The sequence below is a fragment of the Bipolaris sorokiniana genome (genome assembly GCF_000338995.1).
Source record: "Bipolaris sorokiniana ND90Pr unplaced genomic scaffold COCSAscaffold_12, whole genome shotgun sequence".
Lineage (NCBI taxonomy): Eukaryota > Fungi > Ascomycota > Dothideomycetes > Pleosporales > Pleosporaceae > Bipolaris > Bipolaris sorokiniana.
In genome coordinates, this window is record NW_006911906.1 from 913,948 (window position 1) to 932,257 (window position 18,310).

The window sequence follows — 18,310 nt, forward strand, 5'->3', positions numbered from 1 at the left end:
GTGCAAGTTCCAAGAAAAGGCAGAGAAGCGGAAAACTCAGACAACGCAGCACCAGAGCGGAACAACAATGCCTTTGCAAATTTCCGTAAGTCGGATCGCACGGCTGGGCGTATGGTAGTTTGAGGCAGTGCAAAAAGAACAAAAATGGAAGGGCCTCACGTGGCCGATACGTATGTATGCATCAATGTCAATCCTTCGGGAAGACTATGCACATACATGCCTCCGAGCCCGTCTTTGTGGCTGTAACTAAACTAGCGAGAAAGACATACAGGCATAGGGAGAGATGAACAGCAGGCATATGTACATATGACAATCAAGCTTTCGGTATACCGACACCGACACAGTAGCCGGATAAAGATTACACTTAACATCAACCCAAATCACACCCTAAATCACTGCACAGAACGGTATGAATTCTGTAGGATATCGAGAATTCTTACAAAGTAAATTATTGCTTGTTTGTGTGTTTTGAACATCTACGTAGGCATCAGTGCGCGGTGTTAACTTGATTGCGTAATTGCACTGTTATGGTAGGGCTCTCGGTCAACTCGGGAAACTGGATTACCAAGACCGAGAGGGCTAGTTAGCCCTAGCCCTCCAAAGTAAGCCACCCTTACTACGAAATATCAGCACAACTATGATATCATTACAAACAAAAACTCAACAAGATGTACACGCTAGCTCTGCATTTATCACAACAAATTACATATTAAGTAAAATATTACTACTGGCATTGCAGCAGCAACCAAGGCTTCAAGCAAGCTTTACACGTACCCTCGGAGCAATGATATTTTCCTTCCGACTTCACCGAGAAGGGGGAAGCATTTTCTAATCCGGCTATTTCGGTCTCCCGAAAGCCGAGGAAAAGGACTGTACTAGACTAAGGATCTGCACCCTGAATCAGTTTCCCTAACCACATTCGAGAAAATCACAGAAGAAGAACACGAGACAATAAACCCCAACACCAAAACACTAACAGTCTTAAAAGAGACAAGGATAGAAAATAAAAAAAAACGCACACGCATCAAGCGGGCACTGATTGTTTTGTCGCAACTATCGCCCCGAAATAAATAAAAAATAAGGCAAATAGCCCTGCTCGATTAATCTCCTCATAGGTACGCGCAACAAACATCACCACCAGCAAAAAAAAACCCCCCGCTTCATTCGCAGTACGCACTAGCGGTGTAGTAGTACACTATACTCAAACCTTCTCGATCCTTCACCTCCATCCCACACCTCCACGTATCGAACCCCCCTAAAAAACCCCAGACCATCGCTCTAACCCCTTCCCGTCCTAGGCCAGTCGTGCGCATAGTAAGATCTCGCTGATCACTCACCCTCCTCCCATCTCTCCTTCCCGTTCCCAGCTGCCGCTAAACAAGGTGCAAGCGTCCTTGCCTTGGTCTCCCCATCCCCGTCCCTTTCTCTGGCCATTCACCCATCTCACCCGCCCCCTCCCTTCCCCTCATCTTACATACGGTAGTCCGCCAGCCCTAAACCGTTGCGTTTGCTTACGCTGGTCTAAACGCCGCGAGGGTTTTACGCCGCGGGCCGTAAAGACGCGCCTAAGGGGGGGGCTAAGGCACAGCGAACAGGTCTGTTGACAAGAGATTCTTCGCTAGTACTACCGGCTTTTTTTTAATGGAAGCATGGGAGGGAAGAACCATGCACACGCTTTTTTCTTTGCAACCATCCTTACAGGAACAGGGCTGACTGGGGGGGGGAATGATGATGATGATGATGATGATGATGATGATAATGATGCATGCGTGCACACACATACACACACACCCCTTCCCTTCTCGGCCGAGAAAACAAGAAGAGAAACGAAGAATGGCCGTTAGAAGGGAACAGAAAAGGGTTAAGGGTTTTCCCCATGAGTCGCACAAAGTAGTGTGTACACACAGACACAGACGAGCCGGAGGGATGAGAGCGATGAGTAGTTAGCATTTTGTTTTAGCGTGTTGTAATAGTATAGTTATGGCTAACTTAGCATAGTTTTCTTTTCTTTGCTTGGTTTAGCTGGAAAAGGGAAGAATTTAAAATTTCTCCGGTAACATTGGGCGTATAAACCTGGGGGGGGGGGGGGTGGGGTTTGAGTCGTGTGTGCTTACTTGCTTTGCTTGGTCATCAGACTGGGTATTGATGGGCTTGGGGTGTTTTTTCTTCTTCTTTCCTTCTAGAAGGAAGAAGGATGAAGGGGGAAAGATTATGTCACGCGATGGGATTTTTTTTGTCTGGGCGGTATAGTAGGGATGTGTTGTGAAGGATGTGAGGATGTGGTGGTAAGGTTGCACATCTTTTAGATGACAATGACGAGGATCAAAGTTGAGAAGTTTGTGTGAATATTGTGCTTGGGAAACTTGGCTAGGTGTCAAAAAGGCTTGTTGTTTTTTACTCTTCTTCTCGTGACACTACTGCGAAATCTACCTACTTACTAATGCGAATGAAGGGAAGGGGGGGCCGATGCTTGAATTTCGCAAGGGCGGCTGGTTATGGGTAGTTGGTAAACGTCCAACTAGTTTCTAATTTTCAACAAGTTCACGATACAAGGGACCACCATACTAGGGCGGGACTTTCCTCCTCTCTCTTGAGTCGAGGAAAGAGGGAGGGCCAATGTCTTGTTTCGAGAAGCGGGATTTCCCTCAGGATGCGTGTCATGCCACATCACCTCTCCCTTTCCATTATGAGACTCGTTCGTTCCCTTTTTGGTGGGGAGGGAGGAGGGATCAGTAGTTGTGAAAAGGCACCGAGCTTTTTTTTGGTTTTATCCTTGGAAACTCTCACACGATGTTACAAGACAGGATGAGTATCACGGCAGTTGGGAGGGTGGGTTGATGGGGCTCCCCAAGATGCATGATCAAAAAAAGGTGAAGCGGTAAATTCCCTCAGCAAATAGCGCGAACACGGTCAAGGACCACCTATGATTTTGTTTCAAACCGGCCCTATTATTACTGAACAGCAACAACCCCCCGGGCCTTCATTAGGCCTAGAGCACTTTATCGAACAGCGGACGCTTTCAACGTCCCAGTTATACGAAAAGCTTGCTTTTTGGCTGTAATGTACACGAATGTGCGGCACACCGGACTGTCAGGTACCGAAGTACAAACAGACGTAGCGTTCTAACCTAAACGCGTTGCACTATCTGTCTCCCTCCTGAAATGTCACCACGCACCCAACGCATAGCCTGACTGACCGCTTCACTGTCGTGATATGACAATTAACCAGCCTGTCTACTAGAGCCGCCGTAAAAAAGCCATGACTGTGACATTGTTATTGCTTTGAGACACCGACCTCACTCCTCATCGGAGTCCTCTCCGCGACTTGTGTCTCATACTTTTCGATTAGGTCAGTTGAACTGAAATGCAAGGCAGAGCGCGCGCGTATGTAGGTGTGCGTGCACGGTGTTTGTGTGTGTTGCTGCCCACCGCATCTTCTCGTCTTCATCGGCGCGAATGGAGCGAGAGAAAAAGGGAGCGCACAGGAAAATCACTAGTAGTCGGTGCGATTTCTACCAAGTGATCGACCTGGGGCTGGACGGCAGTTGTGTAGTAATCCACTACGTAGGGTGTTGGATGGTTTGGGAAGCGCCAAGTTTTTGCGATCGCTAGCCCTGATGATCAGATTCGCAGCCAGCATGTGTGTGTACGTGTACCTTCTGTTCCGAGTCCGAGTCCGTGTTGCTGTGTGTTTGTGTGGTGGAATATGCCGGAGCGACAACGGTATGGAGCAAATCAATCGAACGGAAGGACCGGATTTGCAGGTGCCACGACTCGGGCCATCCAGCCAGTGACGATTGTGCGCCCGTTCGAGCGGCTGAGAGACAATCGGAACTCGGTCCTGTAGGTTGCGCCGAAATGGCCGACACGACGGTTGGCAGAAGGGAAAGGGTGGAAGTGTCACCGGGTTGTCCTGGCGTTAGGTATAGGGGGCTTCTGTCGTGTTTCACCTGAAAAGATCCAGTGACAGGGTATGCACGTCGACTATGGCGTATTTCGCAAAGTACAGAAGAAGTCGAAGTGCTTGTGCATTATGATTGTGTGCGCGTGCCCCTCTCGGGACATGGATGTCGAGTACATGTGTTTGAAATGCGTCGAGGCGGGTTTGTATTCGGTGCGACGCGCAGACAGACGGCACAGCACAGGAGAGGCGACAAGATTTGTTACATGCACCTTCTGCTGGTATGTGTATTTATTTTTGTTCCTAGATAACGTCATGTACGACTCCCATGTGGGATGCGAGATCAGAGCCAAAGAAGGGTGAGCGACATGTCAGACTGCCCGCTGGCTCAACCCCCGCGTGGAGGGAACGGCATAAGACATGTCCTCAGCCCTACAACATTCGCGACCATCAGATCAGTAAGCCCTTGCGCGAGCAACCGTCCGTGGAGGTAGGCAGCAGGTTCCCCCCCCCCCGTCAATCAATCGCTTTCGGCCCAATTTGAGTGCTGACCAACTACTCAAACGTGCCAACGTGGGAGCAATCCGGGGTAATAAAACGTACCCATGACAGCTGTGTGGCAGTTTGGGCAGTTCAACGCAAAAGTCATTGGAACCCGACAAACGGCGCCAACAATCGGCTCTGTGAAAAGCCGCTCGCTGGGCGATATGTAATGTGTCTTGCTACAATCAGGAGATGAAAGAGAAGAAGCCTGTCGGACCCGACAAGCTGTTCACCCTCCGCATTCGGGCTCCGGTGGGCCTGCGTGCATGCATGGTAGGTACATGGAATGCGAGTCCATAGTTGCAAATCGCCGACTATCTACCCAGCCCTAGGCTTGGGCTGGCACGAACCAAAATGAAGGCCGCCAGGGGGTATCGCGCTTTGCCTCGTTAAGAAAGCGTTGCGGAAGTTCAGTGCGATGCGCATTGGCCCAAGAAGGCTTAGTGTCCTTTGTTTCCGCGCAAGCCCTTTGAGCTTCTTCGTAACCAGTCATTGGTCAGGTCGTTTGCACATCGTTGGTCAGGCTAGCGTGGGAATCCAAGGCTGAGCAGCGATGGCTGTCGAGTGGACTTGGACACATGCACATGGCTAGATACATACTTATGCAGCGGGAATTGCCTCTGTACTCGGCGTACACAGTCTGTGGCGGCTGGTGTAGACGGGACGTATATGCAAGACGGTGTAACGTCCAGTGTCATGTCAAAAAGACCCCAAACCTAATCAGGCGGTGTCAAGATCGTGAATTTCTGCCAAGATGGAATTTTAGAAAGTGGAATTTCCGACAGAACGACCGTTGAAGACAAGGCAGAGGGATGGATTGAGTGCTTAGCGGCTTGCGATAGTTACCGGCGCTAGGGGACAGGGCCAAAGCTTCCATGACTGCTGGTAGAGAGGTTTTGCATGTCTTTGTAAGTAAGCAGGCAAGTATGTAAGCACATCTGGCCAGCCACGCGCTTGGATCACCAACGACCGGGGAGGTATACAGACTGCATGTACCAATGTATGTACATACAAGCTGGATATGTATACACAGTATACATAGTGTACTTACATAGCTGGCTGCAAGAGGTGGCACAACCCTTCTGTTTGAATTCTGGCCAAAGACATGCTGTATAATTCTCAGCGAGCAGGGGCGACGAGGAAGACAAGGGAACTGTGACTTGGAAATAGTGGTAGTCTGCCACCTGCGGGTGTCGTGGGTATCGTGGGCACTGGGCTGGAGAGCGGTACGTATGGTGAGTCTGGCAACCAGGTACAGCCTTGAAGACAAGGCACGGTTGGGCCCGCGAATGATGCCTGCGCCACCACATCGTTACACACTAACCAGCCCGTGCCGTGTCCAGCTGCGCCCTTCGGAGCCAGTTCCGTGCCGCGTGTTGCAGTCTCACGTGACTGTAGCCGACTCCCGAGTGCCCGTCAGGTCCCTGTGGCTGCCTCCATCTGTTTCCGGCATGTTTCGCGCAGACGGCGACACTTCACACTTTCAACTCTATCGTGGGGCCTGGCGGAACAGTCGGAGCCCCCACGTTGACCTGTCGTGTGTGCGGATGTAGAGTGCGGATGTAAAGTGCAGCTGGTGGTTATTTTGCCTTACACCGAGTTTGCTAGGCCCATTCTAAATCAAAACAACCACATGTACTACACCCACCACTACTGCTAGTACCATCTATCATATTGGCTTGGACGCTCCATGGCGCAGTCGCTGCCCCGCACCCAGAGGCTGAAAAGGCACGAGTAGCAAGCGAGCATTTCGCACCATGCTTCCGTTTCAGGACTCGACCTGTTGCGTGGTAGCATGTGTCCAGACCTATTTGCGTCACCTTGAGCCAAAGATGTCTTCCTGCCCGTCTCTTGCTCCTCGGCTTGCTCGTGGTTACGCTGCACACACGTGTGGTTACATCCGCACCAAGCCTCATGACCTAGCAGCTGAGAGATAGGCGCAATCACAGAGCCCTCAATGGCCACGAGATGCACCATTCTAGACCATGTTGCCTTTTTGAGTCCTGTTTCCGACTGGTGACAGCCATCCCACCATCTGATGACTTGCATCCTCGCGCCCGTCTGGGGGGAGCAAGGGGGGTAAGGGGGTAGCGCGGGGTAAGTGGCATGATTGCCTACCCATTGCCATCTTGCTCAAAACTCGATAAACCATGCTTTTGCGCTGTTGTATATGCTCATCTTCATATAGTAGCAGCAAATGTCATCTTCCCACGCGGTGCACCTACAGCCATGCTGAAAGAATCTTGATCTGTTCTCCCACTGCGACCTCTGCCATATTCGTCATGCCTACTGCACACCACACTGCATTCCCCGCCCAAGTCCGCTTGTCAAATCTTGGTAGTGCAAGGCTGTAGAACACTTGCACTTGTAGCAAGGGTCAGCCATGATGCTGCTACCGCTGCCGCTTCCAAATCCATTGCGCAACACCTTGGCTAGGAGGACCAGACATGGAATGCTAGGCCGATGGGGGTGGTGCGGACTTTAGAAGGACGAGTCCGATGTTCGTGGTGTCGGCGATAGCGATATGGCGTTTACAAGTCCGCTATGACGCACATTGCGCTGCAACCATCTGTCCATCACAAACACTCGACGCCCGAGAGGCGTATTGCGTATCCAGTGGCGTAGCTAGGAGCGTGTACTTGCAAGCGGGCGGGCGGGTAACATTCCACGGACCAACACGCCTGGCGACACATGTAGCAGCACTGTTGAGCGACATTGCCCGATTATTCTGCGAGATTCTGCTGCTTTGTCACCGGTCGAGAGAAAAAAACAAAGTGCACCACGCGCAACCTCGTTCAGTAGGTTTCCGTCTTCAGCCCTACTGCTGCCTTGAGTGTGACGTGCTAGCAGCAGTGCGCAAAAAGGTAGACAAACATGCGTCACTGGCTGAGTAATTCGCCTAGGAGCTTAGGCGATAGGTAGTAGGATTCCATGTGGCGTCCAATGGCATGCGAAGCCGTAATACCTTCTCACGGACCTGCCACAATTGACAACTGGTAAGGCTTGACGATCCTGACTCGGGCTGCCGTTCCTCAAACTCATGCTCCACTATAAAGCATAGGTTCTGCGAGGCGGAAATAAGCAAAAGCCGTTCTGGCGCGATAGTAGTCTGGATCTATAATATCTATGTACACGTGTATGTAAGTGCAAGTATGTATGTATGCAGCAGATTGCATAGTACATAACGTTGGTGAGGAGAAGTCGCTCAACCACGGCCTTGAACAGACAGTGTTATTGCCAATATCTGCGGCAATGTTCCTGCATGGGCTGTTGAATCCTGAGTGGGGTTCGTTTCGCTTGCTGGTTGTGGGATGACAGTCGCAACTTTGATGACTGCAAAGAACAAGACTGCCACTTGCCGATGCAAGCCACTCGGCAGCCCACCGTCTTAGTCATGGCCGTGTCCGCTGCAAGCGCAATGTGAATTCCCACAACTATGCACAGCATTTGTCAACCGCGCCATGATGCGATTTTGGACCCCCGAACGCGTGGGCGGGCTTGCCTGTGCCGACGCCCGATGCTCATGCTGCGCCTTACTGGCCTGCTCGCGTTGAGCGCGCTTGGTGTTGCCAGTGTGCAAGTAGTGTAGTCGTACAATTGCCCTGTCTTGTGTCTGGACTCGAGCCTGTGCCGACGGACCCACTTGGAAATGTGACTGCACGATGCTGCGTCCTTGAGCACGCTATAGTACATGCATGTCTTGAAGGAGCGCCCCCCCAAAGGGCCATGATGCGGCTGATCGAGGCCTTGATTCTGCCTTGGGGGCTGCAGCGTGACGGAAACAAGAGTGTGATGCAATTGCGCAAATGGACGTCGCCAAAGGTCGAGGGCCGAGACGCTCTGCTGCCAGACTGCCACGAGGCCTGACTATCCCCCCCGGTGCGGATGCACAGCGTTGGCGAGCGTCCGTGTGCTAGGCGACCAATGGTTATCGGTGAAGTCGCTGCTCGAGGCGCCATGGGCGCTTGGTTATACACCTCTCGTCTAAGCGAGCTTGCTGCATTCTGCCCAATATGCGACCAATGCCCACCACACCCTCACATCCTTCTCGATTTTTGCAAATGACAGTCCATCTCGTCTACCCACTGCTTGTGCAGAGACGCGGTAGGCGTTCCCACCGTACTGGTCGTGCCCTCCTGCCGGTTACGCCCAGAAACCGGTGAACTCGATACCGTGCGAGCTTGGTCCATATGCGGATACACGTGTATAGTCTACCCCTCACCTACTAATTCCAGAGAGAGGGTGTGTGCGTGTCTGTGTGCGTGTGCGTATGCGTGTGCGCGCGTGTCTGTGTGTCGTGAACGGTAGTTTGTCAGGACCTTGGCCCAAGGTGCTACTACAGCAACCAGCACCCGGCGGCCATGGCAAGAGGGGACTCGTCGCTGACATGGTATGCTTGACAAAACCATGGTCATGTCAGCTGCTTTATCGGGTGTGCCATAGGGCTATAGGGCTGCAAAGGTGCGTCGAGGGGTATGCTGTCGTCAGAACGTTGGCTCGACTTGGTAGAGCGGACGCTAAATATAGGCCCTACTATGCTCTTTCTCTGCCCGACGAATTACGAATTAGCGCACTCGTGGCTGGCGTCATTGCCTGCCAACTCTAGCGACAGGATTAGCAGAAGACGCATTTGGCCAGCGGTTAAGAGGTTAGTATGTGAAATTCATTTCCACCGCAATTCGAATGCGAGTAGAGTAGTTTGGTTCGAGGCGCCCGCAATCAAGCGCTCATGTGTCCGTTTTAGCACATTGCTCCCAACGACTGCGCAATTCGTCCTCGTTTTGGACAATACTGTGGCCAGGGAATTTCCAGGAAGGATGCTATGCTAGTAAATGGGCCCAACAGTATGGCACCATACTTGACCTGGTCACTCGCGCCATGCCCATCCCCGTAGCATACTATATGAACGTATGGCGTCCAGCGGTGAGATTTGGTCGGAACGCCCGACACAACGGTCGCCTAGGCCTGTCTACTTGTCTCGCTTCTGCTTCTGCCCACTCACAGCTGCCCACCAGTCTTCGCTAACAGGGGCCGTCGCGCTGCTAGCCGCTCTAGGAAAAAACAGGGGTCCTCCCGCCTTACACTCTCACCGTCGGGACATCACCGACTCTGATATCGCGTCGAGTATACAAGGCCGTAGTTGTATTGCGCTGGCCGTCATAGTTGGAATCGGGCATGCCGCAAACCGGTGTGGCTCCAGTCGCAAGACTGCACTCGAGTATTGCTAGATGCATGCGCTTGGCGTTTGTGTCTGTACTTACATCAGGCTTCCATGGCATGCACGTGTTGGACTTGCGATAAGCCCGGGAGTCCGGGGTCACATCAGTCACGTCTAGTACAATGACGAGTCAAAGTTGCAGAACACCAAGTCGCACGAGTGAGCAGACGAGACATCCGGCCACTGCGCTAGCTGTCCTGGCATTCTTGGGCGCTGTCCATACACACAAGTCCAATTCGCGCCCGGCATGCTCCGTTAACGGGCAGCGCAGGGCGTAACTTCGCCATGGTGCGATGCGCAATAGTGTATTTCAAAGCACAAGTGCTACAGCACCCCCGGTGGCAATGCACTGCTCCAAAACATCAAGACACTATTTGTAGACTTGGTCGCATCTGCCTCCTTCTAACTGGTCTTGATTCAAATGGCCAGGTGCTGATGGTGCTCGTCCAACTACCGGCCATGTGAAAGCAAAAAGACTTGGGGGGGGGTGATACCATGGCCATGGGAGGCAGGCATTTGCTGGAAAAGCTTGTCTAGACAACCACAACAACAGCCCACGTTGCCGTCAATCTACACCCACGATTAGCAATTCTTACGGGTAAATGGTACCATGTCCTGTCCACCGGCGCCTTACAATCACGCGTATATTGCTCTTGAACTTTGGAACTTTTCAAATGGGGGCCTGTGTTTGCGCACGGGCTGTGTTCCAGTATCGTTGGTAGATTGCACAACCTGGTCATTACTCAAAGACAACTATTACTCGAAACAGCAGCAGAGTGGACCCCATCGCCCGGACCCAGAGAAACCAGCTCAGATGTTTGAGGCAAAGTGCATCTAGACGAGCTCCATACCCCACACACGGCCATTGCAGTGTCAAATGGCAGAGCCCTACCATCACAACCAACCCACCACGCTTCTTGGGAACATGCATGGCTTCGGCATGTACAACGGATCAGCATGGCCACATTTCTCTTCAATTGGGGGCACTTTTGCTCAGCTATCGTGGCCCACAGACATGTCTCAACTATCCAAGTCCAGCCCTCTACTCGATCGGCCAACTTTTTGCCATGATTCGGCCCCCACAATCTCCATGTGCTCTTCGGGGGTGGCCTGAAGTCGCAACACAGCCGCCAACGGTCAACAATGAGGGAAGCGTTTCTGCATTGGTAGAGTCTCTCCGAGCCATAGATAGCAACTGCCGGCACCAAGCCAAGTAGTATGCACAGCAACGGCTGCTACAAAGCACCCTCTTGGCGGGCTGGGACAGTTGAGGTAAATGGGAAAGCCAGTCGTCGAGGGCGAAGCAAATGAGCCTCGGCCGCTGGGCGTAGGGCGTAGCGTTGGTGGCCAATACCCCGTCGAGACGCTAAAGAGATGGCATCAATGGAAAGAGCTGAGGGCGCGTCTATCAGTGTTTCTACATGGTGTGTTTGGCATAGTGATTGGCTGATGCCGTGGTGATTGATTATTCTCGTAGCAACAAGCTTTAGGCTGAAAAGACCTAGGGACTTCTCGCCTTACCTCACCGACACTGCAGTAAGGTGCTGATGCGGCTGCGGTAGAGCATGGGAGGATGCGTAGGGCTGCTGAAGTGTGAGACGCTTGTTCTAGGGGAATTCTGGGGCTCTTTGCGTGGCTTGCGTGGGCATTGAGTGGGTAGAGGGAGAGAGGGGGGTTTGTCCATCCAACGGTCGGCTGCGCAGCGCAGTTTACTAGTTAGGGAGTGGGTGACAAAGCAGCTTGGGTGGTGGTGGTGCGAGGGCTGAAGTTGGTTGGCGGGGGGGGCCTAGACTCGATAGAGGATATGGTCGTACACAGCAAGTATGGAGTAGGCTTCCTTCCCTATTCTATTGTCCATAACGGCAACGCAACGCAGGGCCGGACAGTTCAGTCACAGCCATGGCAGGCCGGGCAGGCAGACAGACAGACAGACAGACAGAGCAATTCATCATTTCGGCAGCGTCATTTTGGAACGGGCGAGTCGCGGTGAGTGGTCGCGGTGTCTGGAGATTGCACATGCACAACGTCGTACGTAGGCAGCGCAGAGCTGGTGGTGGAGCAGCCAATGGCAGGTGGGGGGGCTGAAGACGAGCAAGTGGGGCGTGCCGGCTCTGCCCAGCGGGCGCTGCACCCACGACGGCGCGAGGCACAGTTGATGGATGCGTCTGCTCTGGCTTGCGGCCCCCAGTTGCAGCACTGCATGCAGCATAGCGGAGGTGGAGGTGGAAGTGGAGGCAACGGCTGGCGCGGGCTGGCAGAGGGGGAGAGAGAGAGAGAGAGAGGCGGCCGGACGAGCAACGCCGTGGTGCTGCTGTGAAGCGTCGATGCGGGCAAGGGCCCTTGGGGAGAGGCATACGCACGCCGCACGCAGGGACCGAGATGGAGACAACACACAGACTCGTGCCCGGGGTCGCGTGAAGTTCCGTCACGCTCGAGCGGCCAAGGGACGTAGGGCTGTTGGCGACGAGCACTGGGTACGCAGCGAGGGCGGGCGGTGGCAGGGGGAGGCAGACGCGTCGAGAGGCGGCATGGGTGACATGGGGATGGGCGAGCAGCGCTGAGCGACGACTAGGGGGTCGCTGGGGGCTTGACAGGCCTGACAGCCATGATGCTGATGGTCACCGCTCCCCAATACACCGTTTCCGCGCCCGTTGCTTTCAGTACACGCCCATGCGCCCACCGTCTCACCCTGCCGTGGCCTCAGAAGCCTGCCGCGCCCTGGCCAGCCCAACGCTCACTGGCCCGCTGCCAGCCTGCGCTAGCGCCCATACTAAATTTACAAGACCGCAGTCGGTGAATGTACACCGGCCAGGGTCCCTCCAAACCGTACCAAATTGAGCAATGCCCAAGCCGGCACCGACAGCCCAGGATGCCTGCGCTGCGAGGGCCTGAAGCTGGGGACCAACACTAGTCCGTCTGTGCTCCACTCGAACGACTGCGGACGCTTCTTGAGACGGCGAGATAAATATAATGTCCTCCCCAACTGCCAAAGCCTCTTACATTAATAGCCAGACATCCAGCTCCACCACTGAGTCTTTCTATCTTCTCATCTTCATCTTGCCTCAGTCATAATCCACCATCACCATATACATATCCTCCTCTTGAACAACCACCACCACCACTACATCACTGCCTGTGGCTGCTTCCCTTAGCCACACTACCCCCCCACCCACGTCACTTCTTCCACCATGCATCGACACGCCAGCTATCAGTATGCCAGCCCAGTAGCAACCACTACAAGATACTCGGGCACCTCGTCAGCCTTCTCAGCGTCGGCAAACCCCAACGAGGACTGGACAAAGATCTCGGATCTTGCGGAGCGCAGGCGTATTCAGAACCGCATTGCTCAACGCAACTACCGCAAGAAGCTCAAGAAGAGGCTCGAAGACCTTGTGAGTTCCCGTGCTACCGCACCTCGTATAGCTCGGAGCAATGTACTGATGCAGCTACAGGAGCGTCGTGCTGCCTCTAGCTCAGCTTCACCTGAGCAGAAGCCTGCTGAGCTGCAGCCACCTCAGCCATCACCGCGCCAGGAGTTCCCCTCACCATCTTCTTCCGAGTCTTCCTACACCACCCCACCCGCCGAGGACCGCATGTTTTCGCACCAGTACACCCGCCAGCTGTCCACCAGCCCACCACCCTTCTCTGTCGCCTACTCGTCCGCCTACCCAGCACCAGACGCCGTAGCCTACTCCATGCCTTACTCAGCCTCGCCCTACCACACAATACCAACTACCCTCACCACCGACATGCCAAGCTACGCCTACCTACCACCGCCACACTCGTCTTCTTACTCCACTGGACTGCCAAGTTTGGTGCCCGCTATGAAGACTGAGTACTACGCCGAGGAGGACATGAGCCCGTTTGGTGTTGGCTACGCGGCACTTGGCGGGATCGAGATCCCACCACCCCACTCCTACGCACACTCAGTAAGGCTCCCTACACGCCAGCCCTACTATGCGTAGACTTCCAGCTCTTCCGCTCGCTGCTGCTGCTCTTCCTTCGCCAACCAATCCACTGACCGGTTCCGGCAGATGTCGACGCCACCACTTGAGCACTCGGACATAGACTACCCAACAACACCAAACTCTATGCCACGAACGCCTCCCATGCATCCCATTTCCTCTGTATAACGAGGGTGCGGTGGCGCGGATTCTTTTACCTTCTCTTCTTGAGACTTACAGTCTCCTGTCTTTTATGAATTATTACCCGCTTCTTTTTTTTCTCTCTTGTTTTGCATCATCAGCGTCGGTCGTTTAGGGAAGGGTCCCTCACTTAACCAGGAAGGTTGGGCGTTAAGAGGTTGCTTGTCTTTATTGACAAAGTCTGTTTGGTTATGACTACTACCTTAGATTTCACCATAGGGCCGTGAGCTTAGCGCCAGCGCAAGCCTGAGCCACGGTGATATGGCAAATGAACATTATTATTATTATTATTATCTGATTCTTTGTGCATGATGACAAGTGATACGTGATGCGCGCTCTTGATCACCCATGTGCGTACACACTTGCAATGGGTATGTTGCGACCGACTGGAATGGTGAGGTGAAAGTGTCACGACCGTGCTCCAGGCGGTGAGATTGGCCTTGCCGCGTCTCGCGACGCCAAGCCTACAGCGACGCGTCGCAGTGTTCCGGTTGCGCGCCAACGTCAGCGACAATTAACCCCCCAATTGTAACAACACCACTTGTACTCCTCTATGGCTCCCATCAAACGCTCCAAGGTAGACAAGGCACGGCAATACCTCTCTGGCGGCGCGGTGTTCCGTGAAGACTCGGACGATGAGCTAGGCTACGAGGACCACCCATGGGAATGGATCTACCAGGACAATGCCGCCGACGACACCCAGCCGAATCAGAATGCGACACCACGGAAGAGAAAAGCAGCCCCCGAACTGCTGGGAAGACACATAGTGGGTGCACGCATGGGCAGCTTCAAATGCAAAGTCGGCGACGCTGTCCTGCTTAAAGCAGAGGGAAACCAAGCATGGGTGGGCATCATCTGTGACTTTTACGAAGACGTCGACGAAGACGAGAAGATGGCCAAATTTCTGTGGTTCTTCTCCGAAAAGGAGATCCGAAACCAGAACAAGAAGCGCACCGATTTCCTTTCTGTGAGCCGATTGACACTTCGTGCGCGCATGACTGCCGACTAATTGCAAAACCAATAGGACGAGCTGTACATATCGGCTGCATTCGATGACAACCCGCTGGCTTCCATTAACGGTACGGCCAAGATATATTCCCTGGAGCGATACCGAGAGCTATACCCAACAGGGGTCAAAAAGTCCTCCAAGGACTATGGCAAGGTGTTCGTCTGCAGGAGAGGCTGTAATACACGAACAACGACATATACACCCGAGTTTAGGTGGGAAGACATTTACAACAGCGCTGAAGATATTCAATCCCTGGTTGACCTTGTCGAGAGCCAGACCAAGGCCACAAGGAAAGGTCCGGGTCGGCCAAAGAAGCAGCTGCAAAAGGACCTGGATGAATTTGTGGTTCCAGATGCAGCGCATGAAGGCCAGCCCGAAACTCCGCGGAAGCGCCGGAAACTTTATGATGCGACTACGCCCACTTCGACCAAGAAGAGTCCGGCAGCCCGCAAATTCCTTACCCCATCACACAAGAGAATTGTCTTGAAGAAGCAATTAGAGTTTACCCCCCTGGGGACACGCGTACTCGACCCCTCTACCCTGAATTCGCCGTTCCAGATTGCTCGCAATCAACTCCATGTATCGTCAGTACCGGCTGCCCTACCCTGTCGGGAAGAGGAATTCTCTACCGTCTACAGCCACTTGGAGGCTGCTATCACCGAAGGATCAGGGTCTTGCATCTATATTTCGGGCACTCCAGGCACTGGAAAGACGGCGACGGTGCGTGAAGTCGTGGCACAGCTGCAGGCCTCGGTACAAGCCGAAGAATTGGACGATTTCATATTTGTTGAAATCAATGGCATGAAAGTTACAGACCCACACCAGTCGTACTCGCTGTTATGGCAAGCACTGCGTGGGGATCGAGTCAGCCCGTCTCATGCATTGGAGCTTCTGGAGCGTGAGTTTTCGACTCCGAGCCCACGTCGTGTTCCTTGCGTCGTCTTGATGGATGAACTCGATCAGCTGGTTACGAAGAACCAATCTGTCATGTACAACTTCTTCAACTGGCCTGGGCTCCGACACAGCAGGCTAATCGTCCTTGCTGTAGCCAACACAATGGACCTGCCTGAACGAACGTTGAGTAATAAAATTAGCAGCCGGCTCGGTAAGTTCCAGCATCTCTATTCTACTCCCAAAATGGCCCCACACATCGAAACGCTCTCTCATCCCTAGCCACATCCACATCCTCATCCACATTCCACATTCCACATTCCAAACGTGGGCGATCTTCAACGGCTTGCACATCACAATTATGCATATCCATTGCATGCCACGTGACCATTCGTATTGCTTACTGCACCGGCAAGACTAACACGCTTATCGCTTAGGCCTGACACGCATCACCTTTCCGGGCTATACGTACGACCAATTGATGCAGATTATTCAATCGCGACTCCAAGGTGTACCAGGAAATATTGTGCATCCTGATGCTGTTCAATTTGCAGCCCGTAAAGTTGCAGCTGTTAGTGGAGATGCTCGACGCGCGTTGGACATTTGTCGAAGAGCGGTAGAAATCGCCGAAACCGAGGCCGAAATCAAATCACAGGACCGAGATAATGAAGTCCAGCCGGCTACACCAAGTAGGTCTGGCCGGAACAACAAAGCTAACTTGGTTCCAACCTCGCAGTCAATCACAACTGCCGGAGAGTTGGTGGGTCAGAGGGCAGATCAGGTCGGGCATTCAGCCCAACGACGGGGCATAGTCACAATGGTGACGATCAAACAAGCAATCAATGAAGCAACGAGTAGCCCCCTGCAACAGGCGTTGCGGGCTCTTCCGCTGGCTTCCAAAGTATTCCTGGCAGCACTCTTGGCACGGATACGTCGCTCGGGTATTGGCGAAGCGGTGCTTGGTGATGTTGTGGATGAAGTAAAGCGATTGGGCCTCATGAGCCAGTTGCGACCCGTTCACGAATACATTCTCGCGCCAGAGAAGGACGATAGGATAGACGGAGGAATCGGCGCGGTGGTGCAGCCACCGACGCCGTCGAAGCACCGTGACGCTCCTAACATGGGCTCGAAACAGTCGGACCTCAAAGTTGCAAGAGCGCTTGGTCTTGCGCATGCAGCCACCGAACTTGCTGAAGCAGGCATCATAGGCGTGGAAGCCCGGCACGGTGAGCGAGTGGGTCGCGTACGGCTTGGTGTTGGCGAGGATGAAGTACGGCTGGCATTAGGAGATGATGAATCTGTACATGGCTTGGGACTTGGTGCGTGATACAAATCTCGAACCACATCTCCACCAATTATTCTCTGTATAGTATATTCCTCCGGGTTGGGCGGCTTGTACAAGGTTATTTTTTTTTTGCTTCCCGTTGACCAACGCCTTGGTGTTTCAACAACCAACAAAAGGATACGTTTTTGCGAAACCCTCCCGCCCTGGTCATATCGTCCTGGACTCCCTTGTCCGGCCAGCCCCCAGTCGCTGTTGCAATCGACGCGCGTGGTCCAATGAGGTACTTCGCAGATCTACCGGTCAGAGTCGAACGGGCCGCCGACCGGGATCAATCGAGCGAATACATTTATCTAGGCGATCTCGTCGTATATTAGCCGTGTCCTAACCGCTGCAAGCCACATGTGGCCTGGCTGTCGCATTGCTCGTGAAATTCACTACTTCAATGCTATGCGATTGCGTCTACGCCCCCAAGCGTATGCCAACACGCCTTGTGTGCAATCCTAAAAAACCGGCAGGGTATACAATGCAATCACATCGCAGATCTTCAGTTTGCTTGCTAGTTTGTGCAACGTACGCGAGACCAAAACGCCGCGAATCAATCGCCGAACTTCTTTCCCTGTTTTCTGGTCTCAAACAGCCACGTCGGCGATTCACCTTGCAACACATGAGGCTAACACTCCGATTCGCATCGGCACCAACCGACCGATCGCATGCGTATTTTCTTTGTCTCCTCGCATCCAACAACCAAGAAAGCAAGAAAGAAAAAAAAACACCGCAAGTTCAACCACCAACATCCGTTCATTCAGCCCGACCCTTCCACCCCCCCCCACCTTTTCCCATTCCCATCTTCCCTCTTCCCACCTAGCCTTCCCGCAAACCATCGAACCACACGCCTTAAATCACGGTCCTACTCCCAGCCTTATTTAAATGAATAAAATAACCTTCCAGAAAACCCTAAACTACCACTTAACATATTAAACCACTAACTAGTTTAGAAGAAGAAAAGAATCCCCAACATGCTACATGTTACCTTACCAGATGACCGCCCACCCGTTTGTTCGACCCTGCTTTTCTCCATGCCCATCACCCCCCATCCCCCGCGCACTTACCGCTTTTCTTCGCACTAGTAATAAATAACACAAACCGTCGCTCGGTTCAGGCGAGCCCGTGCGCGCGTGTGTGCGCGTGTGCGTGCGAGAGAGAGAGAGAGAGAGAGAGAGAGTGTGTGTGTGTGTGTGAAACAGGGATGAACCCTTTTTTCTGTCGCTTTATTCCGTTTCATATGCAACTATATCCCATCCACCTCGAACAATAGAGTA

The 18,310-nt window shown here is 53.1% G+C and overlaps 5 protein-coding genes across 5 annotated transcripts; 4 read left to right on the plus strand and 1 right to left on the minus strand.

The window, feature by feature from the left end:
• Positions 1 to 1,298: 1,298 nt before the first annotated feature.
• On the plus strand, positions 1,299 to 1,990 carry COCSADRAFT_201987 (uncharacterized protein; the record flags this gene model as incomplete). The annotated part of the gene is made up of 1 exon (XM_007704716.1): positions 1,299 to 1,990. A coding segment is annotated over one exon (306 nt), but the record flags the coding sequence as incomplete, so codon positions are not given.
• Positions 1,991 to 3,883: 1,893 nt separating this feature from the next.
• COCSADRAFT_233105 (uncharacterized protein) lies at positions 3,884 to 4,276 on the plus strand. The gene has a single exon (XM_007704717.1). The coding sequence runs from the start codon at positions 3,973 to 3,975 to the stop codon at positions 4,261 to 4,263; it is 291 nt and encodes a 96-aa protein (XP_007702907.1). The 5' UTR covers positions 3,884 to 3,972; the 3' UTR covers positions 4,264 to 4,276.
• A 1,074-nt stretch (positions 4,277 to 5,350) lies between these two features.
• On the minus strand, positions 5,351 to 6,037 carry COCSADRAFT_233112 (uncharacterized protein). Its single transcript, XM_007704718.1, has one exon. It carries the CDS (start codon positions 5,751 to 5,753, stop codon positions 5,403 to 5,405), a length of 351 nt encoding a protein of 116 aa, XP_007702908.1. The 5' UTR covers positions 5,754 to 6,037; the 3' UTR covers positions 5,351 to 5,402.
• Positions 6,038 to 12,518: 6,481 nt separating this feature from the next.
• Positions 12,519 to 14,081, plus strand: COCSADRAFT_39300 (uncharacterized protein). The gene is made up of 2 exons (XM_007704429.1): positions 12,519 to 13,053; positions 13,114 to 14,081. The coding sequence occupies exons 1-2, from the start codon at positions 12,850 to 12,852 to the stop codon at positions 13,624 to 13,626; spliced, it is 717 nt and encodes a 238-aa protein (XP_007702619.1). The 5' UTR covers positions 12,519 to 12,849; the 3' UTR covers positions 13,627 to 14,081.
• Positions 14,082 to 14,327: 246 nt separating this feature from the next.
• COCSADRAFT_183596 (uncharacterized protein) lies at positions 14,328 to 17,426 on the plus strand. The gene is made up of 3 exons (XM_007704719.1): positions 14,328 to 14,773; positions 14,831 to 15,920; positions 16,144 to 17,426. Exons 1-3 carry the CDS (start codon positions 14,360 to 14,362, stop codon positions 17,031 to 17,033), a joined length of 2,394 nt encoding a protein of 797 aa, XP_007702909.1. The 5' UTR covers positions 14,328 to 14,359; the 3' UTR covers positions 17,034 to 17,426.
• Positions 17,427 to 18,310: the final 884 nt, after the last annotated feature.